This window comes from Dipodomys ordii, unplaced genomic scaffold (genome assembly GCF_000151885.1).
Source record: "Dipodomys ordii isolate 6190 unplaced genomic scaffold, Dord_2.0 Scaffold19, whole genome shotgun sequence".
Taxonomy (NCBI): domain Eukaryota; kingdom Metazoa; phylum Chordata; class Mammalia; order Rodentia; family Heteromyidae; genus Dipodomys; species Dipodomys ordii.
The window spans coordinates 3,788,830-3,804,990 of record NW_012267235.1 but is presented as its reverse complement, the minus strand read 5'-3'; the positions used below and the strand labels follow the sequence as shown (position 1 = coordinate 3,804,990).

Below are 16,161 nucleotides of genomic sequence, written 5' to 3'. Positions count from 1 at the left end.
TTTTGCTTATGTGGTGCTGAGGAATCGAACCCAGGGCCTCAGGCATGCAAGGCAAGCACTCTATCCCTGAGCCACCTTCCCAGCCCTGGAAAATCACTTGTTTAAAGTCAGTCTGTATAGTGAGTTGCAGTCTTGAATGAAAAATACTCTATTCTAAAAAATAGATATATATATACTTCCCCTGAAACTAAATGGATAACTTAAGTCTGGAAAAGACTTCTCTGAAAACTCCCCATAGTCCCTTTGTATGTTTGGGGGATTCACATTTATTTTCTCAGTTCTAGAAAGTAAATATAAGTTAAAGTCAAGAAGTAATAATTTATTGTAACCAAATTAATTATAAGTTACACATTTTATTATAAGTTACATATTTCATTTGCCTTGCATTATAGAATCTACTTGAGCTTGTAAAGCTGGTTAATATTCTACTTTAGAATTGTGTTTATAACTGGTTAGTTATTTGACTCTTTGCCCCTGAAACTTCAGTGTCTTACTGTAACTACACTATGCCTGAAATCAATGATTAAAGGAAAGTGAAAATAAAGCATAGCCTCTTAATCTTTTCTTTTGGGTATAAGAGAGAGAGAGAGAGAGAGAGAGTGAGAGTGTGTGTGTGTTGTGAGTGAATGAGTGAGTCACGGGACACCTGAACTCAGGGCCTGCACTGTCCCTGAGCTTTTTTCTTCAAGGCTAGCACTCTACAACTTGACCTTGACTACAGTTCCACATCCAGCCTCCAGCTTTTTGGTAACTAATTGGAGATAATCTCATAGCCTTTCCTGCCCAGGCTGACTTCAAACTGAAATTCTCAGATCGAGGCCTCCTGAGTAGCTAGAATTACAGGCATGATCCATTGGAGTCTGGCCCTTAGTCTTTTTTTTTTGTCTGTCCTGGGGCCTAAACTCTGGGCCTGGGCTCTGTCCCTCAGCTCTTCAGCTGAAGGCTAGTGCTCTACCACTTGACCATTAGCCCCACTTCCGGCTTTTTCTGTGGTGCTGAGGAATGGAACCCAGGACCTCATGCATGCAAGGCAAGCACTCTACCACTGAGCCACCTTCCCAGCCTCTGGCCCTTAGTCTTAATGCTGTATCTTACTTGGATATTGTCCTGGTTATTTTTAAGCACCAGTTAGTACAAAATTTGGCAAAAGGATTTAGATAAAATGGCGTTGATTTGAGTCAGCCAGTCTACTGGTGGTCACTAAGGAAGGAAATTATATAGCTAGGGGATTAGGGTAAGGGAAAGCTGTGTTTTATTACTATTATTTGTGTGTGTATGCTGGTCCTGGAGCTTGAATTCAGCCAAGGTGCGTATGTCTGCACTTTCTTTTCTTTTCTTTTCTAATATTTTTAAATCTTTCTCTTTTTTTTTGTGCTGGTAATTGGGGCTTCATGTTTTTGCTAGGCTTTTTAACCACTTGAACCAGGCTTGTACATCTTGTTTTTGCTAATTTGGAGATAATTGTCTCACAGACTTTCCTGCCTGTGGTGGCTTTAATCTGTGATCTTCAGGTAGGTCTCAGTCTCCTGAGTAGGTAGGATCACAGACGTGAGCTGTCTGGCTCTCTCTTCCTTTTTAATGGTGTCTTTTTTTGGCTTGTCCTGGGGCTTGAACTCAGAGCCTAAGTTCAAGTTCTGTCCCAGAGCTTTTTTGCTCAAGGATAGCATTTTAGCACTTGAACCACAGCTCCCCTTCTGACTTTTTGGTTGTTAATTGAAAATAAGGAATTTTACCATCTTTCCTGTACAAACTGGCTTCCAGCTTTAGACCTCAGATCTTAGCCTCCTAAGTTTGAGCGAGAAGCACCCATCTATTTGTCTGTTAATAGCCTTACTGTAATTAATACATGTAAGGAAGTGGTCACTACTGACTTTGTATTAACATAAGGGAGGATCTATAATAATAAAAATATATGAATGTCAAGTTTTTCTTGGTAACATGGCTTTTTTTTTTTTTTTCCAGCTCCAGAACCTGGGTATTAACCCAGCAAACATTGGCTTCAGTACCCTAACTATGGAGTCAGACAAATTCATCTGCATTAGAGAAAAAGTAGGAGAGCAGGCCCAGGTGGTAATCATCGATATGAATGACCCAAGTAATCCAATTAGAAGACCAATATCAGCAGACAGTGCCATCATGAATCCTGCTAGCAAAGTAATTGCACTGAAAGGTATGAAAGATTGAATTTTTTAAAAAACTCTATGTATATTTTGTGTGAATATAATTCAGAGGGTCTACTTTTTTAGTATATTGAGTAAATTTAATTAAAATAGATTTGCAGAGTTAAGACTAAAACTGAACTTGAGTGAGCTTTCATGACTTATGTAGAATTTGTGAAATGTATCATATCTACTTTTTAAAATACATTTTAAATTTCTGGATACAGGAAATAAGTGATCATATTCTATAATAACAACTTGCTAATATTAAGACAAACATTTTAGAATTTATTATTATGATCAACTTTTCTTTTCTCTTCTTCATGCTTGTGTTTTGTTTAATCAAGTTATCTTTTACACTGGTGTGTGTGTGTGTGTGTTTGTGTGTGTAAGAGAGAGAGTAAATGTTAAGCTTTAGAATCAAAAGTGCTTGAGTTTATTTAGAGTAACATTTTGTTTTCTTTGATTTTTTTTTTCTTTTGACATATGAGTTGCCCCAGGTGGCCTTGAACTTTTCAGTAGCTGGATTGCAGGTGTGCAGCACCACACCAGCCAGACTTTTCAGTTGTTACAACAGGGAACTGTACAGCCTACCAATCTAAACAGAGTTGAGTAATCTCATGTTATTTGGGATCCTACTCCCCCTTTTTTTAAAAAATATTTTAGAATGAGAATGTAAACTGATCCCTTAAATTTGAAAATTTTAAGAGTAATCAGATGCCAAGTCAGTGACTCTTCAGAAGGCATTTAGCAGCCTTTTGCTTTTTTATTTCTCTTAATAATATGAGGAAGAATTGATGTTCCCAGTAATGTCTTGAAAAATTTGGGGTGAGTTTTTAGAAGTGCTGAAGTTTAGAGGGTGGGGAGCTGCTATTTGTGGTACTTAAAATCCCTGAGCTCTTTTTAATTAAGGCTGGCACTCTGCCACTTGAGCTGCAACTCCACTTCTGGCTTTTTGGTGGTAAATTGGAGATAAGAATCTAATGGACTTTCTGCCCATGCTGGTTTCAAATCATGGTCCTCAGACCTCAGTCTGTTTAGTAACTAGGATTCCAGAGCATAAGCCACCGGTGCTAGGCTAGAAGTGTTGAACTTTTAAACCAGGCTTTTCCTCACTCGACTTAAACTTGATTTTTAATAATACAGATTGAGTATGCCTTACTAAAAATGCTTGAAGAATACTTTTTTTTTTGTGGTTTTGGAAAATTTGCATAGACTTTGTGGTTGAGCATCCATAATCTGAAAATGAAAACTCGGAAGTGCTCTGAAATCCTTTGTGAAGTGTTTTGGATATTCAGTTTGTGATGTACATTTAACCTGTAATACTAGTTGAGAAGTAATGGGTGGGTAGGTACTTAAGAAAATAGTCAAGCTGGATGCTGGTGGCTCATGCCTGTAATCCTAGCTATTCAGGAGGCTGAGATCTGAGGATCATGGTTTGAAGCCAGCTTGGGCAAGAAAGTCTGTGAAACTTATCTCCAAAAGACCACCAGAAAACTGGAAGTGGTGCTGTGGCTCAAGTGGTAGAACAGTAGCCTTGAGCAGACAAGCTCAGGGACAGCAGCCAGACCCAGAGTTCAAGCCCCATGACCAACAATAACAAAAAAGATAGTCAAGGACTGGGAATGTTGCTTAGTTGTAGGGTGCTTGCCTAGCATTCATGAAGCCCTGGATTCGATTCCTCAGTATTGCATACACAGAAGAAGCCGGAAGTGGCACTGAAGCTATGTAGCTCAAGTGGTAGAGTGCTAGCCTTGAACGCAGAGAGACTCAAGGACAGTGCCCAGGCCCTGAGTTCAAGCTCCAGGACCAGCCAAAAAAAAAAAAAAGAAAGAAGAAGAAAAAAGAAAAGATGATGCAGCTTTTACCTGGTAACATGGTTGTAAGCATTACCAGGTAACATGGTGGTAAGCATTTTGCTTCTGTTAAATAATAGGCTAGGTATGCAATACTCTCAGCTATTTCAGAGGCAGAGGTAGAAGGATCAAGGTTAGAGGTTGGCCTGGACTAAATGACTGGCTCAAATGCTTAAAGCACTTCCTTGAATGCAATCCTCAGTATGACCAAAACAAAATAGAACAAAAAATCATAACATATTACACTTGAATATATTAAACTCTCTTCAGCCTGCTTAAGAATTAAAGTGCTTACCAATTCTTACACCTCTGTATTAAAAGGCCATCGTTTTAATTTTGTCAAAATTCTTTTCTATTTTAATGTTATTGTTATTTTATCACATTTCTTAATGCTTTCTTATGTGTGCAGATGGTGAGTTATCTTAAATTAGATTGTATTAGTTATTGTCCTGTTCCATAAAAAGAATACATTGAAAGATTGTTTTTTTAGAGCATTGCAAAATAGTATGTCATAGCAGTGTGCCTTTATGTTGTCCTCATTAGAGTTTAAGCCACCAACCCTTGGCCCCCTCTCCATACTCTCCCACTGAAGCATACTCCAACCCCTTTCCTGTGAAAAGTAGAAAAAGTGTAATAATATGGTGGTTTGAGAAGGCAGCAAAGGACAGTAAGTCATTATAAAATATTGTTCCTTCAATGTCAGTTTTAAATCCCGTGGCTTCTTTTTATAAACAGGACTCTAACTCTCACAATTTTTCCAAGTCTGATTGTGGTTTATATTACTATTCGGGATGGGAGTAACATGCTCTGTCTTATAGAAGCAGTTTTTGCATATTTGGTAAGGAGGGTTGTGGTACAAAGTGGTTATGCTTTGTCTGTTTCCCATCTACCCTACCCCTACTTCCAGTCTCTTAAATTTTTGTCCTTTAGGAGCCAGATTCTCTGTGGCTCGGGAATGGAGTTTTCCTAAGTCTCTAGGGACTGAATAGTCAGTCTAGTAATAGCTGTGGGCTTTGACCATTCTTAAAAGTCAATCTAATCAATTTTTGGACTGTAATAGATTTTGAATTACAATTAAAAGCCCTTGCATCTGACTCAGTGGACTTTTAACCCTCAAGGCAAATTTCATCCTCTTTTACTAAATGCTTGCTGTCTTAACTGGATGAAGCTTGAACTTTGTTCTTACCTCCAGTACATTAACAGCATCTGAAACTGTCCTCTACCTTTGTCTCCTTTCCTTCCCTCTAGCACCTCTACCTTCCCTGTGTATCTTAAGCCAATTAAATGTAGCATGTACTTAACAGTAACGTGGCAGAAATGAAAACCATCCTTTTTCAGAAAGCAGTTTCCATGAGATATAGTTAAGTGATGATAACTCCATTTTTTAAAATAGCCATTTTCTCCATGTGTTGTCCTGTGTACAAAAATTATTTTGTGTATAAAGGAGGCATACTTAATTACAATTATGAAGGTTACAACTTTGTTTTTGTCATTAAGAAAGCTTCTCTCTAGACTTTTTTCAGTGGAATATAGAGTCCTGTAGAAGTCATGCATTTTCACTGTTGGTGTATTGATTAAAGGTCCTGTAATTTTTGCTTCAGACATACATAGATGTAGATTGTTTGCTTAGTCTCAGCTGTTACCTCCTTAATGACTGTTGCTCTGTTAGTATGACTTCTGCAGTTGGCTATTAGTCTTACGATAGAATACTGTAGACATTTTAAAGCTAAGTCTAGTTAGGTATGACTATATTCTTAACACTTTTTAATGATTCATAACTTTTAATTTTCTGTTTAGCTGGGAAAACTCTTCAGATATTTAACATTGAAATGAAAAGTAAAATGAAGGCTCATACTATGACTGATGATGTCACCTTTTGGAAGTGGATCTCATTGAATACGGTTGCTCTTGTTACGGATAATGCAGTTTATCATTGGAGTATGGAAGGAGAGTCTCAGCCAGTGAAAATGTTTGATCGTCATTCTAGCCTTGCAGGATGCCAGATTATCAATTATCGCACAGATGCAAAACAAAAGTGGTTACTTTTAACTGGCATATCTGCACAGGTAACATTTTTCTAGTTTTTGATAAATTGTTCAGAGAACTATCTTGACTAAAATTCTGTTTATTTTAAAGTTAGGTCTTTTATACTCAATTCTGTTAAATTTGACTTTGCAAAATTATTTTCTTTTCAAAATACATGTTTTTGGCTTAAAAATTTTGTACTGACAAAATGTTGAGTACTCTTATCAATTGTTTAGCTCTTGCACATTGAATAGAAATGGATTTTCAGTATGAATGATTTGGAATTTATTCTGGTATAAACATCTGATACAAACTAAATGTAGTGAAAAGAGCTGGGCACTGGAGGCTCACAGTTAAAATCCTAGCTAATCAAGATGCTGAGGTCTGAAGCTAGCCCAACAAAGCCAAAAGTGGAGGTGTGGCTCAAATGGCAGATCACTACCCCTGAGCAAGAACTCAAGGACAGAGCCCAGTCCTTGAGTTGAAGTCCCACAAACTGCACACAAACACATGCACAAACAAAAAGATAGTATAAAGAAAAGATTATTGCAGGAGGCATATTTTATTTTTATTACTAATTTATTTTATTGTTATTGTAGAGGTGATGTACAGAGGAATTACAATTACATGAGTCAGGTAATATGTACATTTCCTTTAGTGCAGTGTCTTCTTTTCCTTCATGCTCTCCCAGTCCCTCCCTCTACCCATGAGTGGAGGCATATTTTAAACATTTACCTGAGGCTTACGTAAGATGTTAGGAGCTGGAATTTTAGTTAAGATAGAGACTAACAATGAATTATAAATGCTTCTTAAGATGGTATCATATTCTGATTGTTTAGTAGATGAATCTGAGAGTTATTGGTTCATTGCATCTCTAAACTTCATTTTGTTTGTTCCTTCATAGCAAAATCGTGTGGTGGGAGCTATGCAGTTATATTCTGTAGATAGGAAAGTGTCTCAGCCCATTGAAGGACATGCCGCTAGCTTTGCACAGTTTAAGATGGAAGGAAATGCAGAAGAATCAACATTATTTTGCTTTGCAGTACGGGGTCAAGCTGGAGGGAAGGTAAGTTTTAGCTTTAGTAATTATTTTGATGAGTCTTTATCTTTCTGCTACTAATTGTCAAATTTCAAAAGGCTGTTCAGAGAATGGCCTTCTCCCTTATAATTTTCTAATATTCAGGCTTGTATACATTTTATTTTGAACAGTTACATATCATTGAAGTTGGCACACCACCTACAGGGAACCAACCCTTTCCAAAGAAGGCAGTGGATGTTTTCTTTCCTCCAGAAGCACAAAATGACTTTCCTGTTGCAATGCAGGTATTTAACAAAACTAAATATACTTAAGTTTTCCTTTTTTTGAACTTGGGGCCTGGGCACTGTCCCTGAGCTTCTTTTACTTAAGGCTAGCATGATATCACTTGACCCACAGCGCCACTTCCAGCCTTTTCTGTTTATGTGATATTGAGGAATGGAACCCAGGGCTTCAGGAATGCTTGGCAAGCATTTTACCACCAAGCACCAGCCCCAGCCCCAGAATTTTCTCTTTTAAAAGTTATTTCAAGCTGTACTCACAGTTGATATAAGTAGTTTTTAAGTTTTATTAAAGAAACTGAGAAAACAATACCCTGACATGTAATCTATAAATTGGGTTATCCAAGATTATCAGAATTATCTTTCCTCTTTGTCTTATAGGTTTTATTCATTTTTTAATGTTTTATGTAAGAGCTGGGATATCCCATATTTGAACGTATTGTAAAACTGAGGTCAATGTGTTTTAAATATTACCTTAATTTCCACATGAGTCTCTGCTGCGGACCGGGTTCTGTCGGGACAACGGAGGACACCTAGGGGAGGAACCTGGAATAGGGGGGGAGATGGCAAACAGACAACTCACACACAAGAGGAGTGGATGCTGAGTGCTGAGTGCGATTTAATGCAGAGGATAACAAACTTTTATAGCAAAAAGTCTCCATAAGAAAGGGCAAAAGGTTACACAATCTTGCTGCAAGGCTTCGTTCTTGGATGGTCACCAGCTGGTCGCCTGAAAGGGCAAAAGTTTACACAATCTTGCTGCAGGGCTTCATTCTTGGGTGGTCAACAGCTGGTCGCCTGAAAGGCACTTGTTTCCGGCTTATCTCTAAGAAATATAATGGGTTTCTATAGAGGCCTTAATTGTCCCATAAGATCTTTCCTGTTCCTTCTTTAATAGTAAGGTCACAGAGGCCTAGATCTAGCAAGTCTCTTAGTAAATGAAAGAGTAACAGGAAATTCTTTCTCCTAAGTAGTTATCTCAGCAATTGCCATACATTCTTTCTGTTCTAGCCGCCCTGCAGCTTCTTGTAAGTCTCTTACAAACAATTCCTTCTGCTGAAATGAGTTCGTGAAACCCCCAATACTTTTATATTTGCTTATGGCTTGTCTACTAGCCTCCATAAGAGGGGCTTCCAGGGTAGCACTTAACTCTGGTGAGTTAGTCATATTTTTAAGGCACTCATCAGATATTGGAGTCGTTAACACTCTTAAGAAAGAGCTTTGAATAAGGGAACGTTGACAATGAATAAGTACGATGAACAGCAGAAACAGTAAAAGATTAATAGGCACTCTTATACAGTGAGGAAAAGAAAGGCAGAAACACATCTTTCCCAGGGGTTTGCCAGCCTTTTTCCAGGAGTAGGCCTCTTAGAAGCCCTATTCTCCGAGGTAGACTCCGGTGAAGTCCCAAAACTCGGAGATAGGTCTCTGAAGCCCCTATCTTGGTCTGATAGATGGTTTCCCATGCTAAGCAGACTCTACTGGAGTCGGCGTGGCAAGTCTCTTGACAAAGTTGTAAAATTTTACCATCTCTAAAATAGAATTGACTTAAATACTTTTTATTGTTTGTAGATCCATTATTTTACAAAACTGTTGATTTTCTTTGTACAGATCAGTGAAAAGCATGATGTGGTATTTTTGATTACTAAGTATGGTTATATCCACCTGTATGATCTTGAGACTGGTACCTGCATCTACATGAATAGAATCAGTGGAGAAACGATCTTCGTTACTGCACCTCATGAAGCCACTGCTGGAATAATTGGAGTAAACAGAAAGGGACAGGTAAGGAAGCCTTGAAACTAAAGCAATAAAATAACATTTCACTAGCTTTTTTCAAAAAGTAGCTTCAGATACCAGAAAGTAATACATGGTGGGTTAAGTAAAGAAGAAACAAAGAAATTTAAGTCTAAGGATAAGAATTTATCAAGAGATCTGATATCCAGACCTGAGGAGTAAAGTTAATATTGTATATTATAATATCTATTTATTTATTGCCAATCCTGGGGCTTGAACTCAGGGCCTGGGCACTGTCCCTAAACTTCTTTTGCTCAAGGCTAGGACTCTACCACTTGAGCCACATAATCACTTCTGGTTTTTTCTGTGTATGTGGTACTGGAGAATCAAACCCAGGGCTTGATGCATGCACTCTACCACTAAGCCACATTCTTAGCCCATATTGTGATGGGGGGGGGGGGTGGAATCGAGGTTTGAAACCAGCCTGGTTATGTGGTGCTGAGGAATCAAACCCAGGGCCTCATACATGCAAGGCAAGAGCTCTACCACTGAGCCACCTTCTCAGCCCCCAGACTATCATTCTTATAGGAGTTATCTCCAAGGTGAAGATAAACTACAGAAATAAAATTTATACCTGATCCTTCCCTAAATTACTAAATACTTAATGTTAGAAGGTAATAACTTACTGTACTTGTGTATTCCTGGAAAGATAACCAGTAGGATAGGAAAAATTATTGTTCTGAATGTGTCACATTTGATACTATCTTTATATCATCTGGCAAGTGATTCTTTTTTGTGTGTTTTTCTAGTATTTAAATGGAATTAAAAAATTCTGCCAAGAAGTATTTTTCTTTCTGAAAACGATCTAAAATTTTTTATTTTTAATGCTTAGCGCTGTTAATGGTCTTGCCATTTACCTAGTTTTCTTTCAAATTAATGTTTTTCTTAGATAGTAAGCAAAGAAAACTGGTTCTTCCCCCCCCACCCACTCTTATTTGTTTTAGAAAAATAGAATCTATATGAAGAGACTGTTTCTCTGGGTAAAGGGAATCTTTCTCTTGCTATTCATTCCTTACCTTACTCCAGACCTGGTTATGCGTTTTCTGCTTTATGTCCCTCAGACTTTATAGCACTTGTGATACTAGATTAAACTTGCTAGTTCTCTCAGTGACTATTCTTCATTACAAAGGTGCTTTATCTTTGTGTTGTTGTATTTCTAGAACTAGTGTTAGACACAAAGTTTGAAAGATTAAGTAGCTTTCATTTATTTAGTTGTGTTTTTCTTGGATGATAAAGCAATTAGTCTGGACAATATGACTAGAAATGATTTCACACCCCATGGCACTTGTTTTTAAATCTTAGTTGTCTCTTTCTGACATTTTAAAAATCTTTTTAGAGGGCTGGGAAGGTGGCTCAGTAGTAGAGTTGCTTGCCTTGTATACATGAGGTCCTGGGTTTGATTGCTCAGCACCACATAAGCAGAAAAGGCTGGAAGTGGCTCTGTGGCTCAAGTGGTAGAGCACTAGCCTTGAGCTGAAGAGCTGAGGGACATTGCCCAGGCCCAGAGTCAGGCCCCACGACCGACCCCCCCCCCAAAAAAAAATCTTTTTAGAATTTAATTATTTTAGCAAGAAAGTAGTTTTAAAAAATTCTGTTTGAATACCTGTTGTCATTCAGTAATAACCTGTTCTAAACAGATTTGTTATTTATATCCAAAAGAACATAATCCATCTATTCTTCAATCATTAACTTTCAGGTTCTGTCAGTTTGTGTGGAAGAAGAAAACATAATTCCTTACATCACCAATGTACTGCAGAATCCTGATTTGGCTCTGAGAATGGCTGTACGTAACAACCTAGCTGGTGCTGAAGAACTCTTTGCCAGGAAATTTAATGCTCTTTTTGCCCAAGGAAATTACTCAGAGGCTGCAAAGGTGGCTGCTAATGCACCAAAGGTAAATAGTTGTAAATTGAAGTTGCCACGATTAGATTTAATAGTTTATTTCTAGTACTGGTAGAAGAAGAACCAGTTTTAAATTGCACAGAGAAACCAGTTACTTTCAGGTTACATTTTCCTATAGTTGAATATATGACAATTACTTATCTGTGCCTCTAAATTTATATATTTCAAAACTCAGAATGTTTAAACAATAGTCTAGCAAGATATATCTGTAAAATAGATGAGATAAAATGTTTACTTTGAGCGGGGTGCCAGTAGCTCACGCCTGTAATCCTAGCTACTCAGGAGGCTGAGATCTGAGAATCAAGGTTCAAAGCCAGCCCAGGCAGGTAAAGCTGTGAAACTCTTATCTCCAATAAACCACCAGAAAACTGGAAGTGCTGTGGCTCAAGTGGTAGAGCAGTAGCCTTGAGCTGAAGAGCTCAGGGACAGCACCCAGGTCCAGAGTTGAAGCCCCATGACCGAAAAAAAAATTTAATTTGTTTTATTATTGTTTGAATATAGGTACTGATTTGAGTTCTGATTGACAATTTGTGATAGATATATAGAACTATTAGTAACTGGGCTGAATTTATGTCTATTGACCTTTATATTGATTTGTGTTGGATTAAGATCTTACATTCCTGGCCAAAATTGACTACGAAGTAGATACTTAATTTGGTGAGAATTTGGTTTAATAACTAGCTATAACTATTCTATAACTACACTAATTTTTTTGCACATTAATAGTACAATTAAGTTATATGTTTCTGATTCTGAATAATTTTACATCAGTAAAACAAAGATTTTAATATAGGAGTCCGTAGATCAACTAAGCCTTTAATAAAGATTGCCCTAAATGCTCAATAGGAAATGGACTTATTACCTTGTTCATGTAACTGTATAGTATCTTTACAATAAAAAATATATATATTAAAAAAAAAGAGGAAGTGGTGCTGTAGCTCAAGTGGAAGAGCGCTCGCCTTTAGCTGAAGAGCTGAGGGACAGCGCCCATGCCCAGAGTTCAAGCCCCATGACTGACAAAAAGAAAAAAGAAATTTAGAAAAAAGATTGCATTAAGCCCTAGTTTGATGTTTTGATTACTTAAAGAGTCTAACATTTTTCCTTCTTAAAGGGAATTCTTCGTACTCCAGACACTATCCGTCGGTTCCAGAGTGTTCCAGCTCAGCCAGGTCAAACTTCTCCTCTACTTCAGTACTTTGGAATCCTTTTAGACCAGGGCCAGCTAAACAAATATGAATCCTTAGAGCTATGTAGGCCTGTACTTCAACAAGGACGGAAACAGCTTTTGGAGAAATGGTTAAAGGAAGATAAGGTATGTTAATTTGTAAATTGATTGATTTTGCTTTGATTAAATATCATGTTATCAAGTTAAAGTTGTTTAGATTATGATGAAATGTGTCCTTGTGTTATTTATTGCTTATAGAAGTAAAACAAGATCATACATTTTGTAAAATGCATGACCTAGTTACTTAGTAAAATGCTTATTTTTATACATGTTGAGCTGAAATAACTTTTTTTTGTTTAGATTTTTAAATGGACCCAAGATTCTTGCTTGATAGTTAATCCTGGAAGTGAGTTCTTACCCTTTTGCTTTAGGAAAACCTTTGTGTAGGATACTTACTTCGTTATATAGTCATAATTTGTCCGAATATGTGAAGCTTATCTGGACATAGGGTTATAATCTTACCTCTTAGGTGCCACACTTGGTAGGCACGGTCATTACCACGTACAAACAACATCTTTCCATTTAGAACTTCCAAAGTGTCATAAAACTTGTATTTGCTGCCAGGTAAAGTATTTGTGTATTCAATGAAAATACATAATGTTAGGTCATATTGCCAGTCACCAGTGGTTCATACTTGTGATCCTAGCCACTCAAGAAGCAGAGCTAAGGAAGATTCTATCTTGAGGCCAGCCTGGGCATAAACCATGCCTCAGTTAGTAGCTGGACACAATGATGCCTGTCTTTCATCTTACCTATGTTGGAAGCATGAATAGCTCCATACTAGTCAGGTTGGCCCGTGCATACATGCAAGACCCTATTTGAAAAGTAAGGACGACAAAAAGCTGGGGGGGCATAGCTTAAATGGTCCTGAGTTTAGCCAGCCCTCCGTATCATCATCACCAAAGAAAACATACCTTTGAAAAAACAGCAAACTGCAGGGCTCTGGGTTCCAGGAGCTCATGCCAATAATCCTAGCTACTCAGGAGACAAGGTAGGATAGTGATTTGAAGCTAGCCCAGGCAAGTATTTCTGGTAGACTCTTATCTCCACTAAACTACCCAGAAAAGCCATAAATAGAGCTGTGGCTCAAAAAAGACCAAAGTGGAGTTGTGACTCAAGTGGTAGAGCCCTAGCCTTGAGCAGAAGCAGCTCAGAGATGGCACCCAGGCCTTAAGTTCAACGTGCTCCTCCCCCTCCCCCCCCCCCCCCCCGCCGCAAACTAGTCTAGAAGTGAAATAACCTTTTGAAAGTGTTTTCACAGGATAATTATTGATGTAATATTAAAACCTAGCTTTTGTTACTGTACAATTTCTTTATGCCTTTTCAGTTCACTAACAACGTAATTTCTCTTTATAGTCTTGTGGGTTTTTGTTTTGTGTAGGGCCTGGGGCTTGAGCTAAGGGCCTAGGCAGTGTCTGAGCTTTTTTGCTCAAGGCTAACACCTACCACTTGAATCACAGTTCCACTAGTGGCTTTTTTTTTTCTTCTTCTTAATTGGAGAGAAGAGTCTCATCATGGACTTTACTGCCCAGGCTGGCTTCCATCTCTGATCCTCAGATCTCAGCCTCCTGAGTAGTAATGATATATAGGTGTGAACCACTGGCCCCCAGTGAGTGGTTGTATTTTTTTATGTAATATAGTGACTGAAAAGTAATAGAAGCTGTTTACAACTATACAAATAGCCTTTTTGCATGAAGTTGTGGTATTGAATTGCTCTGTCTTCATTGTTAAGAACATTCTTGGTAGTGAATAACAATGTTGTTAGATCCTTAAGCATTAGTGTATGTTGTTAGTATTTGTATATTACTCATTCTAAGTCCTTGTTTTTCTTGACCCAGCTTCTGGCATTGTATAGGGAATTGGAGGGTAGACTTCAGAATTGAGATGATTGAAAGGTCGTTGCTGAAGAATAAGTTACTAAGCCACACTAGCGAGTATTTGAGGTCTGTTCTAATTGTTTAAGATAAGGGAGGATGGGAATAACCAAGAAAACAGAGTTCACCTATGTAAAGAGTTGACAGCTTCTTGGTTATCACTTAGCATTTTTTGTGACAGTCAAAATGGGGCTTATTTGTAGAAAAGAGACATTGGTCAGTTCTTTGTTAGTATAAGTTCAATTAAGATGTACAGACTAAAGCAAAAATTTTAGACAGCTGATTTCTAATTGGGAAGCTGACTAAGGCAGATTGAATAGTATGAATAGTGCTTGTTTACTATGGAACAACTGTAACATTTTCATCTGTTTAACTTTGTAAAATTAGTGTCTTGCCTTCTAACTGTAATTTCTGTAAATTCCTTAGGGTATGCTTTATCAACTCCCTCATTCCTTCTTCCCTCTCTCATTTGTTATTTGAAACAAAGTTTTTCTGTAATCCTGGGTGCTGGAAAACTTGTTATTCTCCTACCTTAGTCTCTCAAGTGTTGGATTTATAGAAGTGTGCCACCACAGCCAACAATACGATATTTTCATTTGACAACATTGCATTACAATTTTCATTACTGGCCTTTTACAGGTGTAGTTCAGTAGTATAGAATTACCTAGATTGTAGAAGGCCCTGAGTTCAAGGCCTAGAAATATAATGGAAAAAGCACTTGGTTTCTTTTTTGAAAATCTGGGAACACCTGGATATGTATGAATTCTTTTAGAAGACAAAAGTATGAGATTCTACTGTAAACAAAGTAGTTGTATTCCTGACAAGGTAGTTTCTAATATCCAAAAGCATGAAGTCTTGTTGGACTTCCCATCTTTGTTTAGTAGGAGAGAGTTTTACTAAGACATTGCTGTGAATACAATATTAATTGTGGTTAGTAATATCCACAATTCCTGAATATGTAGGGTATATTTTAGAAACGTGTATATTTTATGTTCATCCTTTGTTATTCTAGGGGAAATAGTAAGAACTGCTCATTTATGAAGCAGTTTGTGGATCACTAACCAATCTCTTCTTCCTTTGCACAGCTGGAATGTTCTGAAGAACTGGGTGATCTTGTAAAATCCGTGGACCCAACATTAGCACTTAGTGTGTACCTCAGGGCTAATGTCCCAAGTAAAGTCATTCAGTGCTTTGCAGAAACAGGTCAAGTCCAGAAGATTGTTTTATATGCTAAAAAAGTGAGTTCAATGAAATTGATTTTTAACGTAAATTTATTTAAAACTATTGAGAGAAAATAGCCTAAGTTTTTAATAGTGAATTAAAAATTTTTTTCTTAATTACTTGAAAAAGTCTTAACAATCCTTAGCTGTCAAATGTAGAAATCATACTTCATTTTTTTAAGAATGGAGACAACTGTTCCTGCATAAAAATAATGCATGCTTAACCTATTCTAACATTTTTGGAGTGGTCATTGACTAAGTTAAGAAACGTCATAGATCTTTGTTAAGTAATGTCATCTCCAAGCTCTAATTAAGGATCTTAAATTGTAAAGAAAGCTGTGCTTTCCCCAGTATTTCTGAAGTAATGTAGAAAAGACCTTTAAATGCTATAAAAGCAAAGCTTTTTGACAAGGTTTAAATCTTTTTCCACTTTTAGGTTGGATATACTCCAGACTGGATTTTTCTGCTGAGAAATGTAATGCGCATCAGTCCAGATCAGGGACAGCAGTTTGCTCAAATATTAGTTCAGGATGAAGAGCCTCTTGCTGATATTACACAGGTAAGAACATTAAAATGTATTCTGTAATTCATAAAAATGGAGAGTAGGGGAAATCTGACTTCAAACAGTATTGTAGAGAATTGGAGCTTAGAAATTAAATCTATGTCTGTATACTTTTTTTTTTTTTTTTTTGCGGTCGTGGGCTTGAACTCTGGGCTTAGGCGCTGTCCCTCAGCTCTTCAGCTCAAGGCGAGCACTCTACCACTTGAGCTACAGCGCCACTTCTG

At 37.5% G+C, this 16,161-nt stretch overlaps 1 protein-coding gene across 1 annotated transcript in view; it reads left to right on the top strand.

Annotated features, from left to right (window-relative positions):
* Cltc (clathrin, heavy chain (Hc)) overlaps positions 1 to 16,161 on the top strand; it is a 70,902-nt gene that overhangs the window by 20,305 nt on the left and 34,436 nt on the right. The window contains exons 2-10 of the mRNA XM_013013301.1: positions 1,963 to 2,170; positions 5,813 to 6,081; positions 6,945 to 7,106; positions 7,250 to 7,363; positions 8,969 to 9,142; positions 10,851 to 11,048; positions 12,168 to 12,368; positions 15,241 to 15,393; positions 15,812 to 15,934. Of these exons, the coding sequence (XP_012868755.1) occupies positions 1,963 to 2,170; positions 5,813 to 6,081; positions 6,945 to 7,106; positions 7,250 to 7,363; positions 8,969 to 9,142; positions 10,851 to 11,048; positions 12,168 to 12,368; positions 15,241 to 15,393; positions 15,812 to 15,934 (1,602 nt within the window). The remainder of the gene's footprint in view (positions 1 to 1,962; positions 2,171 to 5,812; positions 6,082 to 6,944; positions 7,107 to 7,249; positions 7,364 to 8,968; positions 9,143 to 10,850; positions 11,049 to 12,167; positions 12,369 to 15,240; positions 15,394 to 15,811; positions 15,935 to 16,161) is intronic.